This window comes from Spermophilus citellus, assembly GCF_964194105.1.
Source record: "Spermophilus citellus genome assembly, chromosome: 8".
Lineage (NCBI taxonomy): Eukaryota > Metazoa > Chordata > Mammalia > Rodentia > Sciuridae > Spermophilus > Spermophilus citellus.
Genome location: NC_138189.1, coordinates 62,300,938 through 62,316,908, shown reverse-complemented (window position 1 = coordinate 62,316,908; position 15,971 = coordinate 62,300,938). Strand labels below are relative to the sequence as shown.

The following is a 15,971-nucleotide window of genomic DNA, read 5'->3' as shown; positions in this document are numbered from 1 at the left end:
TCTGTTGCTCTTTTAATCTGTGCACTTCTACTTTTTCACCAAAAAATTTTAGGACCCTTCTTTTAAAAATTATGACAATAAATGGAGAAAATCATGGAAAGAACTCAAAAGTGGTTTGTTTTTTTTTTTTTTTTTAAATTGGTTTGGAAGAAAAATGTTGACAGTCATGTTCCTCAGGAAGCAAAAGGGTAGACAATGTGCATCTCTTTGGGTGACCCCTCTGCCAGTCCACACAGAAAGGAAGGAGGGAGTGAGGGGAAAAAGAGGAGAGAGGGAAGGAGGGGAAAGGGGGCCTATGGCATACAGGATATTAATCTCATTTTATCTTTAGTACCAAATATAATTCAAAACACTAACACCGGTTAGTCCAGGGGTTTTTCCAAAGATCATTCTGTAAGCCATTGTTTAGCCCCGTGAAAGGCTACAAAAAAAGTAGGAGAGGGTTTTGGTTTTTTTTTAAAGAGAGAGAGAGAGAGAGAGAGAGAGAGAATTTTAATATTTATTTTTTTTTTAGTTTTTGGCAGACACAACATCTTTGTTTGTATGTGGTGCTGAGGATCGAACCCGGGCCACACTCATGCCAGGCGAGTGCGCTACCGCTTGAGCCACATCCCCAGCCCAGGAGAGGGTTTTTAATGGAATATTGGGGAAATGATGTCCAGGCCATCATATCTTATCAATTCACAATGAACACATGCAATTATAAAGTTCTAAGAAATACTGGAATAATGAAAGTCTATTAACTTTAATTAACCAAAATGCCTGATCAAATAAATATGAGAACTTATTTTTTTCCCAAGAGTCTTTGTTGTATGGAACACCTATAACTGTTGCTTAGACCCTGAATTCCAGGGAACATAAGATGAAATACCATCAAAGTCATATTTCTTTACTGAAACTTGTTTTCTTTTGCTTATAATCCCATATGGATGGTGAAACATGAAAAAATTCCCGCTGAAACAAAATCACTTTTAATCCCTCAGAATTCCCCCATTCTAACAAATCAGTGATTTTAATTTTTCCAGTCTTCCCCTCTGCAATATTGTTCTCTCAGAATTATTACTTTTTCCCCAAAGAACTAAAATGTATAGCCATCCCATTAGGCATCCAGAGAGCCCAAGATATTATTATTTTTTTTAATGCATCTGCATTTGACATTTCCCCCTCAGGTTTTTATCTGTGTTTTCTTTCTAATTTCACCCACTTCTATGAACAGGAGAAAGCTTTTAGCTACAAATGATAAATGGATAAAGCACCCCAGGCTTTGGAAATTTTTGATAATGTTGAGATGTGGGAGAAAAAAAAATCTATGAAGAAAATCCCTGGCTCTCCATAGCACTTAACCATGTCTATCTCAATGTTATGCACTCCTGCCTCTCACCCCAGTTCATTTATCTTTGTTGAAAACCCTCAGCCCAGGCCTAAATCTCACTAACCATATATTTTCTTTGATAGACTTAGAGGAAAAAAATCCCAAACATATGACATCTCCATATGTGAGAACACATTGAGGTTATTGGACCTGTTCCCAGGATGTGTTTACTCTTGTCTGTGTGATAGATTAGATGTAATTTTCTTTTTTAAACAGCTAAGTGTGATTAAGAGGTCTCCAATGATGATCTGGGGTACAGCTCAGATAGTTGAATAAGTCCCGCAGGTAAATCCCACCACCCTGTAAGGCTCACCATAGAGCAGAGAGACCCTCCAATGAGCTAGGACTTCTCAAGGATGCTGAAGGACGCTCCACTAATGACACGGCCCAGGGTGGATGACCCCCCATTCTGTCATCACATAGCTCCTCCTGACACCTTCCTGAGTTTAGATAAAACTCATCTAAACATTCCACCAGGTTAACTACAACCCAAATAAGGCAACACTTCAGTTTAAAAAACAGAATTCCAGGAGAAAGGTTCAAGGTAAACTTAAGATAGGAGACAAATTCCTGGTGGCTGCAAGAAGAAACCGATTCACTTGTCCCTTCAGTCTGCTCCTGAACAGCTGCCCCAGGAAGTCCAACTGTCACCCCAAGTTCAACTTGTCTAAATTCAAACACACAGTCTTCCTCACTCTGTGTTACACCTATTCCTACCTGTGGTACATCTATCTATTCCCATCCCTTGAATTTCTATGACCTGAAACCTGGGAACCATCTATAAAGAACCCTCTTCCATTATCATCAGGTCTAAAAGAAATTGCCACTCTTGGTTATTTCTGCCCACAAAGCAGCAAACATGTACAGATTAACCTAAAGTCACAGCCAACGAAGGCAGGACTCCCTCCCTTCATTTCCTCAGCAGCTCATTCAATGAAGAGCTTCATCTCTCATGTGGATTCCGCAACTACTTCCCAATGGTGGTTCTGTCCTAGTCTCATCTCCCAAGACGTCTTCCACAGATCTTTCACTTGCACCATGATACTTCCTGCTTAAAGCCTTTGAGAGATAATCTCACCACTGCCTGGATAACAGAGCATGTTCTTAAACTGAGTAGAGCCTTTCTGCTCTGCCCTGCTTCCCTCCACTTCAAGTCCCATGTTTCCCACACCCAGGACTGACATTCTACTTAAGTCTTCATGGATGACTAAGTAGGTATCTTCTTTGGAATTGCTGGATTGCTCTATTCTTCAAAACTTCATGCTCCTCTAATTCTTACCTTTCAAAATCCTATCAGTTGTGACATGCTCCAGAAAGCCTTCACACCCCCTTATACAGACATTCTAGTCTGGGTTGGGGTCCTGTCTTACAGATTTATCAAGGATCCTGTACCGTAAATAGAGTACCACAGCAACATCATACTAATCAATACCCTCCTCTCTTATGGGCACTGTGTCCTCCACAAATCTGTGTGTTGAAGTCCTAAACCTCAGAACCTTTGAATGTCATCACGGCTGGATATAGGACCACCAAAGAGATAATTAAGTTAAAATAAGCCTCAGAGTCTGATTCTAATTCAATCTTATAATAAAAGAAGCCAGCGGGGAGACCATGTGAGGAGGCAACAAGAGAACAACCATTTGCAAACTAAGGAGAGAGGCCTCAGGAGAAGCCAACCCTGCTGGCTGTTGATCTTGGACGTCTGGTCTAGAAAAGCCAGGATTTCTTTTTTCCATCCCCTCATCAATTTTCTCAATAAATGTCTTCATCTCTCATGTGGATTCCTGCAACTACCTCCTAAGGTCTTTCCGCCCTCATCCAAACCATCTTCCACAGATCGTTCTCTTAAGACACCCGGCCTCTGGTGTTTTGTTATATCAATCCTAGAAGACTAATATTCCTTCTGTCACTAAACTAAGTTTCTTGAATTCAAGTTCCATCTTTGTACCCCCAGAGCCTAGCACAGAGCTCAGCCTGCCATGGCACTTATGTTTAATAAATGCTCAATGAATTGGTAAAAGGATGAATATGTTACAATGCTACAGATGAGTGAGAAGTGTTTAGAAAAGGCATATATTTAGTAAAAGAACAAGCCTTGGGCTCAATGCATTTCTCTAAAAGTAACAATTGAAATTACTACTCAAACTTCTCTATAACAAATACTATTCCACCAGTCTTCACCGAATAAATGATTCCCAAGCACCAGACGATGGCTATCTTATTTTAAAACATTTTTTAGTACACTTAATTCCCTTGACAGCCAGTCTTTGCCTTTCCTGCTCACATTAATGGGACCTGATCTTCTAAGACTAGGGACTCACAGAATCATTTAACTCAGTCCCATGATTCTAAAGGTCCCATATTAGCCTTAAAAAATTAATGCATTTCCTAACCACCTAATTTACTATCAAAGAGTGTTCTGGACATTGGCAGGAACAGAGCTCATTAAAAATTAAAATTTTCCAATATCCTTATATAAACATTTATTTATAAAATATGTCCCAGTATAAAATTTTTAGGGTCCACATGAAAATAGATTGGAAGTAGAATAAGCCATCATTAAGGATGTAGCTTTGGTACTACCTTCTCATTCTTCTCCCTGATGCGGATCTTTCCTTGTCCATCTTTCACACAGCTTGCAGATTTCTTGCCCATAACACTCCTTTAGTCAAGGAACAGTTTTCTGCAAAACTCTCATAACCCTATCACCTATAATCAGTCCACACTATTTTGCCCAAAACTCTGGATTTTTTAATATTCTGGTTCCAATTTAAATTTTCCAACACTTTCATTTAATATGCTTTAATGCCAATCATGTTCTTCACTCTGGTTGGATGACTCACTGGCCATGAACATCCTTCTGGGCTTTAGCTTCTAGGCGTCTCTCCTGGAGGAATCAAAAAGCCCACCTGACCTCCCTCTAACTGAATCCTTGCTCTTCTTCTCCTGTGTGATGCCTTCCATGTCTTGTTGCATATCTTTCTATTGAACTCCTACAGCCTTTACTGCCTATAAATGTTACTGAACATACATTTCTTTATACGATTCATTTTCTGAGTCTTTAGTTCATCTCCTGAAGAAGGCTGAAGGGTCTCTGTGCTCCCTCACACAGCAACTAAGTAACTTGTGGCTTGGTGGGTCCTCAATACTTAACTACTAATGTGTTTTAACCATGTGCTATGATTTTAATATGGTTTGGATCCCCCAAAGACCCTTTGTGATGGAAGCCTTGGTCCCCAGGGTGGTGCTACTGGGAAGTAGTAGAAGTTTGTTCCCTCTGACTTCCTATTTAATAATATAAGCTCTAACGTACACACATGACTTCACCATGATGTGATGCAGCTGAGAGAAGGGCCTTCACCAGAATGGAAGTGAAGCTAATGCCATGACCTCCAACCTTCAAAACTTGAAAATAAATAAACCTTTTCTATTTATAAGTTGGCTGCCTCAGGTATTTCACTGTAGTAACACAAAGCTGACTGACACACCGTATCAGGGTCTTCTTGGTTCTCATAATAGCTCCTCCTGTATATCCTAAAATAAGACTCAGTAGCTAAATTCAAGCTTACAAATGATAATAACAGTCAACCCCTGCTATCATCAGATTCTCCTTTGGGAGGCAGACACCAATGTCTTCCCTTTGTCAACTTCCTAAGACAGACCTGACTACAATGAGCAGCATGAGCAAGGAGACTCAGATCCTGAAGCTGGTAGGGTTTCTGATAAGTCTTAAGCCTGGACTTGGAGATTCTACTTTTCATTGCCTCTAAATTGTTCCCAGTCTCTGTGACTGGGCTTTTCAGCTACACTCCTACAACTTGACAGTTTTGAGTCTTCTTAGGGTTCAGAACTTAATCCCCAAGTCTAGCATGAAGATCTTGTACAGAAAGGAATGGATCACCCAGGACCATGGTGCCACCAGCTACACTGCCACTGACTCGCTTCCCTCTGCCCACCACCAGACTGTGATATCCAGACTGAATGTGCCTGCTGGACACTGTGACCTAGACAACTGGCCATGAGTCCGTCCTGCCCAAGGACAAGCCCTCCAGCACCCATTCTACCAGGTCCCAGCTTCCTAGCCTTTACCATCTGCCCAGTAGCACCGCAGCTGCTAAAGGCAGAACTCTTCAAATTTCACCTATAATTTAAAGAAGAGGGTAAAAACGTGTACCAGACCCATTATCATTATATTCATCTGTATAAAGTCTTTGGTGACAGGCTCATTGTCTTCTTCACTTTCTCCGCAGTATTCCAAACATCTGACCATTAGTAGAGACTCAAGATTTCCTGATGTTGTGTGAATGAATAGATGGATATAAATGGCAGATGTCTGCAACGTTACTGAAATTTCTCTTTGCTTTCCTAATTTGTTGTTTGTTTGATATCTGAGTTCTGAGAATGAAAAAAAGAATCTCATCTCCTGAGGCAACTAGTCTACTTTTGGGTTAATCTCCTTAAAATTTCATGCCTGGTTATGGAGGAGACAGAATAGAGAGAGGGACACCATCTTTGGAGTGAGTGTTTTGACAATACACTTTGCTGTCTTAAAATGATATTGCCAACTGCATACAAAGGTACTAAAGTCATCCTTTCACTCTTCTTTGGTATAAGATTCTAAGGTTTTTTAGGTCCTGCAGGAGTATTATTAGATGTTCCATTTGAATCCACAAATATTTAGTAAATGCCTGCAGGCGAGCAGTGCAGAGAATTCCCAGACATGAGACAAGTATCTATAGAAGAGTTCAGCATCTGAGCCCAAAGGATAAGTTCAAGAGCCCTTTATGCCTCCTGTGAAGAGCCCCAGCAGCGGCCTGGCAATTTCCAAGGACTTTGAAGGAAGTTCCACTCACCAGCACAGTACCCCACGAGATTGAGGAACTGCTCTTCCTTGCAACTGGTCTTACACTTCCCATTGGTAACAGTGACATGAGGGTGACAAGAGGTGCAGTCAAATTCCAAGGGCCCATGGCACCGCCTGCAGGTCGGGTGGCATTCTAAAGGGAGAAATAGAATTAGCAGCTCAACATGCAAGTTCATGAAGTATTTAATGCACTCTACAAATCTCAAACTCTAATCATCTTTTGAAGATTCCAGAGCAAGGCAGGCACTCCCTTAAACCTGACCAAGAGACTGCATTTCTGGTATTAATAAGAATACTGTTGGGCTGGAGTTGTGGCTCAGCGGTAGAGCACTCGCCTCATATGTGCGAGACCCTGGGTTCGATCCTCGACACCACAAGAAAATAAATGAATAAAATAAAGGTATTGTGTCCAACTACAACTAAAAAATAAATACTTAAAAAAATAAGAATACTGTCCACAAACATAATATGGAATTTAGAACTATAAAATTTTGTGTAATGTATCATACCTTCCAGGGGAACCAGAATGACCATTCCCATCTGTATTAAATAGGAAGTTCAAATCAGAGTGACAAAGCACAAAGATAAATGGTAAAACGTCCCCCACTCCAAAATACTATGCTTCAAAGGGAGAATGAGATAGGGAGAAGAGGGAGATATTTTACTTCTCAGAAATTGCTGGCACCCGGGGGGATCCACACACAGCAAGTGATACTGAGGCTTCTCATTAGCCTGTGTCATCAGCCAAGCTTTCCCTTCTTCACACAACTTGAAAGTCCATTTTATCAGCAATATTAGTGAAAATATGAAGAACAGGGGAAAAAAAGTCCTCTCTGGAGGTTATCATGAGCTGCATCTCAAGTTCAACTCCTAAAGCAAAATATGTCAAAGCTATGTCTTCCCCAGAAAAACCACCACGTTAACAAGAGTTACTACACTGCAAAAGACCAGGTGAGCCTCGGAAAGGGGTAGGCAATAAAGATAAGGGTGGCAAGGAATCAAAAGATGTTGCAGCAGCAGCTGCGTTGACGCAGCCAAGGCAGGCAGCAGGCAGCAGCAGGAGCAGGCGCATGCGAGGAGATTTAAGGATTCTCTGCCAAGGACGAGGAGGTCTAAGCGGGTCTGATTCCAAGAGGTGGGGAGGCAAGGGACTGGAGCTGGGTAGAGCTTGCTGGAACTGATGAATTCCTTCCTGGCACACGACTGGTGGAAAGCAATGGTGCAGATTTCAAGTCAAGTCAACTGCCTCTTGCTTCTGGCAAGAGGCCAGAAGAAGATAAGGAGTTATATTAAAAAAAAAAAAAAAAAAAAGAAAAAAAAGAAAAGCAAGCAAGAAAATGAACTGCTGATTAGAAGGAGAGCACTAACCCCCTTTTACATTCCTAGAGCTCTCAACTTTGAAAACGCCTATCTGAGAGCTGCTAGCATTCTCAGGATGATTCCCCCACCCAGTTCTTCCTCCCTACCAGAATATTTCCAGTGACCTGGGTGCCCTGCTGCTGGTGGTACCATCCATCTGCTGACTTCAGGCAGACAGAGGAGAGTTAGAGCTGCACAGAGTTTCCTCCTCGAAACAATTTTACACACACAGAAACCAACTGAGTTAGGAAGAAAGCACCTAGGGATAGAAATGGCTTTCAAGGACAACTCTAATGACAAAGAAACCAGAAACATTCTCCCACTGGGCTTGATAGAGTGTTTAAAGTAAAGCATCTCACCAAGGACCTAGAGAAATTAAAAAGGTATCTGCGAAAAGGAAGAAAAATCCAGAATAAAAATAATATTGATCTTCAATTGTCTAAATTTGTGTTCAATCTAAATTTTCTCTTCTGAGCTTTAAGGCTACCTGAATCTACCAAATGTTAATTTATTTTAAAAATATTTTATAAATTTATTACCTGTGTTCTGACTCCAGAAACACATGTAATACGATTTTATCACAATGAGCTTTTTCCTATTAGCTGGCTTCAGCCATCTAGTTTTGGAAATAAAATTTAAAAATCACAACAGAATGTGTTTTGTCTTCTTTCTGTCCTGTAGATACAAGAAAATACAGTCCTACAATAAGGTGCTTAAATTTTAGTATTTTGTCAATTCCAATAAAATCCTGCACTAATCTGAACTAGCAATTTCCAGAATCTCTGTCATTGAATTACAAAGGTACTCTTAAAAACATGTTGGACTAACACATCAACAAAGGAAATAAATACCTCTCTCCCCTCTTGCTCTATTCTGTGGTAGACACAAGAACAAAGATGAAAACCATAGTTACCTGTGCCAAATGCCTGATCCTATAAACATGCATTTGAACCTGTAGTAGTTTGTCTCCACGATGACCTTCATTAAACCCATCCCTCACTGTACGTATAAGCCTTTCACCTACTGAAGGATGGAGTTTATCCCTTCATACCCTCAAACCCGGGCTGTCCTGCTTTGACCAAGAGAATGTAGTAGAAGTGACAGCAAGACTTCTGAGGTTAGATTATAAGAAGTGTGGACATTCTATTTAGTAGGTCTCACTTCAGGGGAAGAGAACTGGTGTCTGAGAAGGCTGACTAAAGAAGTCTACCAGGCTGTGAAGAAGTTCACTTAACCACAAGAGGCCTCATCAGGTAAGAGACTAAGCAGGAGGATGATATGTCAATGAAGAACCCACCTACAGAATCCTAAGAGAAAGCTGACCAGCTGAGTCCATCAACTCCCAGAACTGGAAAAAGATGAAATAATCTATTGTTTTAAGCCACTAATTTGGGGTGGCAATAGATAACCAGAGCAAAACCACATTGTAAGAGATAAAGTAAAAAAAAAGTTAGCCTCCTTGAGTACTGAACCTTTAAATTTCAAATCCTTTCTCCATTTCTTTTGTGACAAAGAATGGGAGAGAAAAAATGGAATAGCAGGCATCCATGAAAAGTGTATATATATATATATATATATATATATATATATATATATATATATATATATATATATAGTTTTTCCTAATATGGGGAATTGTTTATGACTTAATGTTTGGGGAAAAGTAAATATCAAAAAGGTATAGTTCTTATGTTGTTTCAGCTAAATAATAGCATGCATAAAAGGTAGACTGAAAAGAAATATATTACCAGGTTAAGTGTTGTTGCTTTTGGTATGTGGGATTATAAGTGATCCCCACCCTCCAAATCCTTTTATTTTTCCTATTCTGAATTTTCAAAACTTTTACCATGAACACATACTCCTTTAATAATCAGGAAAAAAAACTTTAAAATTTTTAATGAGCTATAGGAACAAAGAGTTATGCTGAACTGAGTTCTGGTTCTTATAGGTCATTAGCATCATTATTTAATTTATGAGGGAGTTATTTATTCAGATCATGGTCTCCCAGGCAAGAAAACACCTAGTTCCAAGTATATTCAAATAATTGTAGTCTCTAGGGTAAAGTTGACTCTGATTTTTCACTTCATCCATGCTTCCTTATTGGCAGCACAGAATCTCACATTTTCCCTCCCTCTGTACCTCTACACCTGTAAACTGAAGACAAGGCTTTACAGCCCAACCCTAGTCCCTGGTATGACAAGGTTTCTAATTACACTGTCTGGCTGCGGTATGAAGAGAAAGCCTGGGTATAGGGACTCTGCCCCAGCACGTTACATACTCACCTGTACAACTACCTTCCTGGTTAAAGTAGCCCTCAGGGCACTGGGAGAGGCACCGCCCATCCAGCAGCATGTGGAAAGGCCTGCAGGCTGTGCAGTTATGAGGGCTTTTCCCCAAACACTTGAAACAGGACTGGTGGCAAGCTGGGAGAAAGACAAAGCAGAGGAGATGTTTAGGGAAGCTCCATAGGACACGAACAGGAGGTCTAGCCCACCCTCACATGAACATGTCTGGGTTGGAATACGTTTTGCACATTCACTTGGTTTTCCCAACATGGCACACATCTTGTACTTCTTCAAGGAGATCTCTTGCATAGCAAGCACTTGTGGAACCAGATTAGGTAAAGTACAAATGCCACAAAACACACATAAGCATTTGCAGAATCATACCTGTCTTTCTCCCCAGTTGCCATTCTCAGAAAATGCAATATAAAACAGTTCCCTCTCCCTTGGGCCAGCTCTCACTGTCACTAGATACCTGGCTGCTCATCAGGCTGTCCAAGTTAAAGAGAAAGATGATAGAGCTATGCTCACTGATTCTACAAATGTTTCTACAGTGCCTTCTCTGTGATGGAGAGCAGACATACACAGGCAAGGAGAACCATTCAACATTTGAGCTGCTCAAGCTAGCTACATCAACAGACAAGCAAGTAACCCAAATATAATGAAATGGAGAAGGAATATAGCACAGAGAATGAGTGTTACATCATAGTTCTACTTGACCTTGACTTGGTTGTGTCATTTTTCAAGGCTCCTGCTCCCTCTTCTACAAATCAAGGACACAAACACTACAAACTACACAGGGTGTTGTGGACACTAATGGGGCTGATGCATGTAAAATTCTTAGGATAGTGCCAGACACATAGTAAGGGCCTACTAAATCTCAGTACAATTAGTGAGTGCTGCGTTAGAAGTATCCACAACTATAAAAAGAGTAAAGAAAAAGATAACATTTCTGCCTGCCTTCATAGGACCTCTAAGGATAAGGCGGACGTTTGTATCATTTCCCAAGAGTGGCCTTTGTATTAATCGTGCCTCCAGTTTCTCTGCATTTCTGATTCTATGTCTTCCGGGACAATGCTGATTCTGGAGAGACCACCCCTCCCAAGGCTAGATTCCTAGAGACAGAAAAAAATTTTTCTCAGGAGGAGGCCTTCCTATGCAACTAACCACCACAGAGTCCCACCCCAGAGCCCAACCAGAGCCCTCCTTCTCCTGCTCTCACTCTGGGTCACTCTTCTAATTAAGATCCTATTACTGGATCCTATTCCAGCAGGTGACCCCATGCATTTTAAACCATCTTCTGTCCAATGGACAAGAACTCCACACTGCAGGAATATCCCGCTGAGTCTCCTCTTGCCTCCTCTATTAAAGACCCCTACTTACACTACAGCAGTCTTGGAGGAAAAAAAAAAAAAACCAAAACAGATGTAGTTTGACACCACAGAGATCTCTATTTCTACCAACCCCTAATAAAATGTAACATACTATTTGACATACACAGAGCTGATATTCAGTTAGGATATCCTCATCCATCAGCACTGGCTGTTCAAGTATTAGACTACATTCTTTGGCTGGTATACAAGCCTTGTAGTGCCACACTTTGTATCTTGCCCCACCCATCAAACAGCACCTAAAGGTCCCAAACCTGTACCAGCAATGCCCCCCATCCATACCCCTGCTATTGACCCTGCTCCTAAGCTAAAGCCAATGTCTATGCCCACTGGGCTTTTCTCTGCCTTAAGAATTTATTTTATTTATTTACAAGAATTTATTCTTGTAAATAGCTCTATTAGCACAGGTTGCATGAATTTTTTTCCTAAGTATTTCTTTAAGAAACAAAATGCAATTGGTAAACCGAAATTTAAGCAAATAAGAGAAGGGTACACATTAGCTCCCTATTTAAGACATATTTAACATAAAATGAAATAGCATGTAATGGAATATCAGATGGCAATATTTCAAAAAACAGCTAAATTATACTGTTAATGCAAAGCTGTTCCAGGATGACTAAGGGAAGCAACCTGAAGCAACACAATATTTTCTACATATCTAAATAAATATACTTATGATAATACCAATATGGTTATATTAGTCTTTACAAGATTGCTAAAATCCCTAGCTCTTCCTGTTACACTTCCTTAATAAATAGGAAATCAAAGCGTATCCCTGTGGAATTGAAAACTGGGGAAAGATGAATTAATGCATTATGAGTACAAACATATTTTATTTCATTCAAATTGGTTACGAAGTCAATGTGATAGCCTAGCACAGTGAATAAAGGTTATTACTGTATATAAAACAGGAAAGCAGAGAGGACATGCAAGTTGGAGGGTTGGTGGGCCAAACAGTTCAGAGGGAAGTCCTTTTGCCACCCACAGGATTTTAGAAATAAGTCCCACTGAACACCACAGCTGATTCAGAATTGCCTCCACTGGAAATGTCTTAGAACCAAATGGATAATGAGCTGATTATTGGCTGGGGGCACAGAGGGAAAAAATGGTACTGGTAGGCTGGTCTAAGCCCTTCTCAGTGTCTTTCTCTCTGCAATGCTCTGTTTCTGTAAGTATAGGCATTTGCATCTCTAAAACAATCTCATGAAACTTAATTCTGTGCTGGTTTGGGAAATGTCTACACTATTTCAGTGAGTTTTATTAGGATTGATCATTCTATGGAAGCTGATTTCATAGCAGGAGTTCTGTCTGCAGTTTAAGATCCTTCAAGGAAGACTAACTCCATTATAGGGCATATATGGAAGGTATTTGAAAGAAGTTCTATGAATAATTCCTCCACCACGTATTACAACATTTTTAGAGACTGGCTTTCCAGTTGATGGTGAAGTATATTTCTGAAAAGGCATAACTGAGCTGCTTAAGCACTGGAAGTGTCAGCACTAAAAGTGTCCTTAGATGGCTATAAAGTCCAGTCATCTTGACTCCAGCAGAAATTACACTTAAAACAATTAAAACATGTCCACTTTTGTTCATTATACTTTTCATTAAAATTTCAAACGACTGATACTACTATTTTCCTCTTCTATGTAATGATACAGAAAAGTGGTAGAGCACCTCTACTTTCATATCAGATAACATTTCCTGGCTTTTCATGTCAAAAGCAATTTTTGAGGTAGGCTTCTCTTGAAATATGATGTAGATAACAAAATCCTCTAGGACATACAGTATGAGCACTGTGATCAGGGATGAAAGTTAAAATGAGTGAAGCTGAACAAAATTGATCTTCTTTCCCTCTTACTTTTCCTTCTTCTTATCCTTCCTCACGCTTTCTAATGAATATGATTTAACAACCCTCATTTCTTCCCTGCTCCTGTGTCCTGACTAGATTGGGAGCTTGAGTAAAAAAATCACACCCTTTTCATCTCTGTGATTCATCAATACCTGTCCTAGTCCCCTTCCCAGGCATGTCTTAAGTTCTCACTGATGAACCTCTGCTGTCTAAACAGGTGGGTGGGTGGGTGTGTGATGGGTGGGCAGATGAATGAACACATGGGCATCATATGATCTAGCTCTTCTCTCTTTGGTCATTCCCGTCACTTCTTTCTCTGTCCACCCCATAAATAAGATGAGTTCTCAAAATTCTGCCCTCCGCCCCTTCTTCTTCCAACTCTCCAATAAACTTACCTGTAGCTCTCGTGATGACCTCTAGACACCTGTGAGTCCTAAAATTTATGAATACAGCTCTGTCCCATTGTTCTAAACTCCAATCATATGAATCTCCTGCCTGGTGAAGATCTCTATTCAGTGATTCATAGATATCCCATCCTCCCCATTTCTAAAATACAACTTCTTATCTGCTTCTAAGCTCAGCCATATCTCTTTATGTGAATCATGACACCTGTTCAAAACTGTACTCCAGATTCACCCACAACCCCACACCCAACTCCCCACCTGGTGTCCTTTATCTCACTGGTCCCACCATTCACCGAGTCACTCATGCTAAAACTTGAGTCGCCCTAGACTTTCACTTTTTCAATCACCATAATACTTTTGGGTTCTGTTGATTTTATGTCCTTAATCTCTGCCAAATCTACCCCAGCTTCTCCATCCTCCCACCCCTGGGTCCAGACCTTCAAGATCACTCTTGATATGGGCTAATGCCACACCTTCCTAACCAGCTCCACCTCATTTCTTTCCATTTATCTATCTGCCATATAACATCCAGATAGATCTTTGTAAAACGCAAGTGAACCAAATGAGTCCCCTACTTCAAACCTTTTAATGGTTCACCAGTAACAAGGAACTCCAATTCCTAATCACAGCACGTGTCTCCAGTATCGTTTGTCATAATTTTTCTCTTTGGATTTCCTAGTGCAGGAATACCAAATGTGCTCGACTTCTCTAAACACGCATGCTTGGCACTTGTTATCTCCTTGGCCTTGAACACCCTTCCTGCCTTCTTCACCTGGTGGATGGATGCCCACTGACCCTTCAGAAGCCCAATCATGTAAAGATTTCCTCTACAAATCCACCATCACTACCTTCCATCCTGGAGAGCCATTGAGGGAGGTGCTAGGGGTCCTGCTTCCCTCCCACCCTCCCTCCCTCTCTCCTTCCCTTTCTTCCTTCCTTTCTGCTGTTTCTGTACCTCCTGCCATTCCAGTATGTACCATGTGCTTTTAACTACTTCTCCTCTATTCACCAGGCTTTCCTTAAGCCATGCTCTGTATCTTTTTCATCCTTCTATCCTCAAAGCCTAACACACCCGTACTCTAAAAAGAAGGGGAAAATGAAAAGGACTGAACATTACCAGAAGGCATGTATTCATATAGCTTACGTCAGCACTCTTGGGAACACATCAAGAACGTTGTTTAGTATAGATTCCGTATGCTTTATTTAATTGATGTAAGGGAATCCTAACTTCATAGATGGTCATATAATCTTAAATTGTGCAGGCAGATTCCTGCCCATTTATTTCTTTAATTAAAACTCTTTGCCTTGAGGCCTTTGCTAAGTCTTAGCAACAACTAAATAGACCCAAAATACACAGAGTATACTTTACTTTTCCCTGTTCACCTAGCAAGTTACTTAATAGGCCATAATAACTGCTGAACTTCTTATTTTTTAAAAGTTGACCTATACCAATTTTGTGCAATTTTGCCCTATGAATTAAGACCCAGTCCAAGAAGGCAAATTATCTTCCAAAATGAAAACAAAGGCTTAGAAAAATTTAGTTACTGAAATTTCCCTGATGTCTACCAAAACTCTGCCACCACGAAAAAGTAGCCAAACCAGGAAGGATTCTGCTAGGATGTATTGCCTATGCAATCTTTTTAAAAAAGTGTCTCTTCTGATATAATAAACTAGACAATAACTCATCATTGTAGTACCAAGTTCACTTTTAAAATAAAATCTGTGATTTCTTCAAGACTTATAATTTTAAGTCCTCTTGCTGCACTTTGTGGCAACTGAAAGAATTCAACATTAATCTGCCATGGAATTGGGGCAATTACATGGCTAATCAAATCGTAGCCAGTCCTGGTCACCACTGCCAAATTGCTTAATGGTGACTGAGCCACATCATTAATTGCATGGCCTGGTCTGAAGTTAAATTATAAGGCTCTAGTGTGGCACAAAGAACAAGACATTAGTGCTGGGAAAAAGGAAATAATTACTAAGCAACTATATCTGTGTATCAACCCATGACCCTCCATTGCTAAATGCTTTTCTTGGTTCCTTCAAAGCTTAACTTTCTTCATCTGTAAAATGGAAGTACATGTATGAAAACTCAGGATTTTCAACAATATTCTTTGTTGTAAGGAATTTCTAAGGAAAAGGAAGGAAGGAAGGAAGGAAGGAAGGAAGGAAGGAAGGAAGGAAGGAAGGATCAATCTAGTAGTGCTGCCAGATAAAATATAGAACATCAAGCTGAATTTAAATTTCATATAAACAATAAATCATATTTTAGTATGTTTAATGCAATATTGGGCATAGGCTCATACTAAAAATTATTCATTTTTTAATCTGCTGAATCCTCTATTTTTATTTGCTAAATCTGGGAACCTTAGAAATAGATGCTTTCTGCCATTTGTATTTTCAAAAGTTTCTGTTACAGGTATAATTCATTCAGTAAGAAGAAACAA

At 40.1% G+C, this 15,971-nt stretch overlaps 1 protein-coding gene across 6 annotated transcripts in view; it reads right to left on the bottom strand.

Annotated features, from left to right (window-relative positions):
- Window positions 1-15,971, bottom strand: part of FRAS1 (Fraser extracellular matrix complex subunit 1) — a 448,933-nt gene that overhangs the window by 176,314 nt on the left and 256,648 nt on the right. For all 6 annotated transcript variants that reach the window (XR_014023287.1, XM_081304117.1, XM_081304120.1 and 3 more), the window contains exons 19-20: window positions 9,878-10,018; window positions 6,226-6,369 (exon numbers count right to left, since the gene is read on the bottom strand). Coding sequence is in view for 5 of the 6 variants with exons in the window: in XM_081304117.1 (XP_081160243.1) it covers window positions 6,226-6,369; window positions 9,878-10,018 (285 nt within the window). In the remaining variant the exon portion in view is untranslated. The remainder of the gene's footprint in view (window positions 1-6,225; window positions 6,370-9,877; window positions 10,019-15,971) is intronic.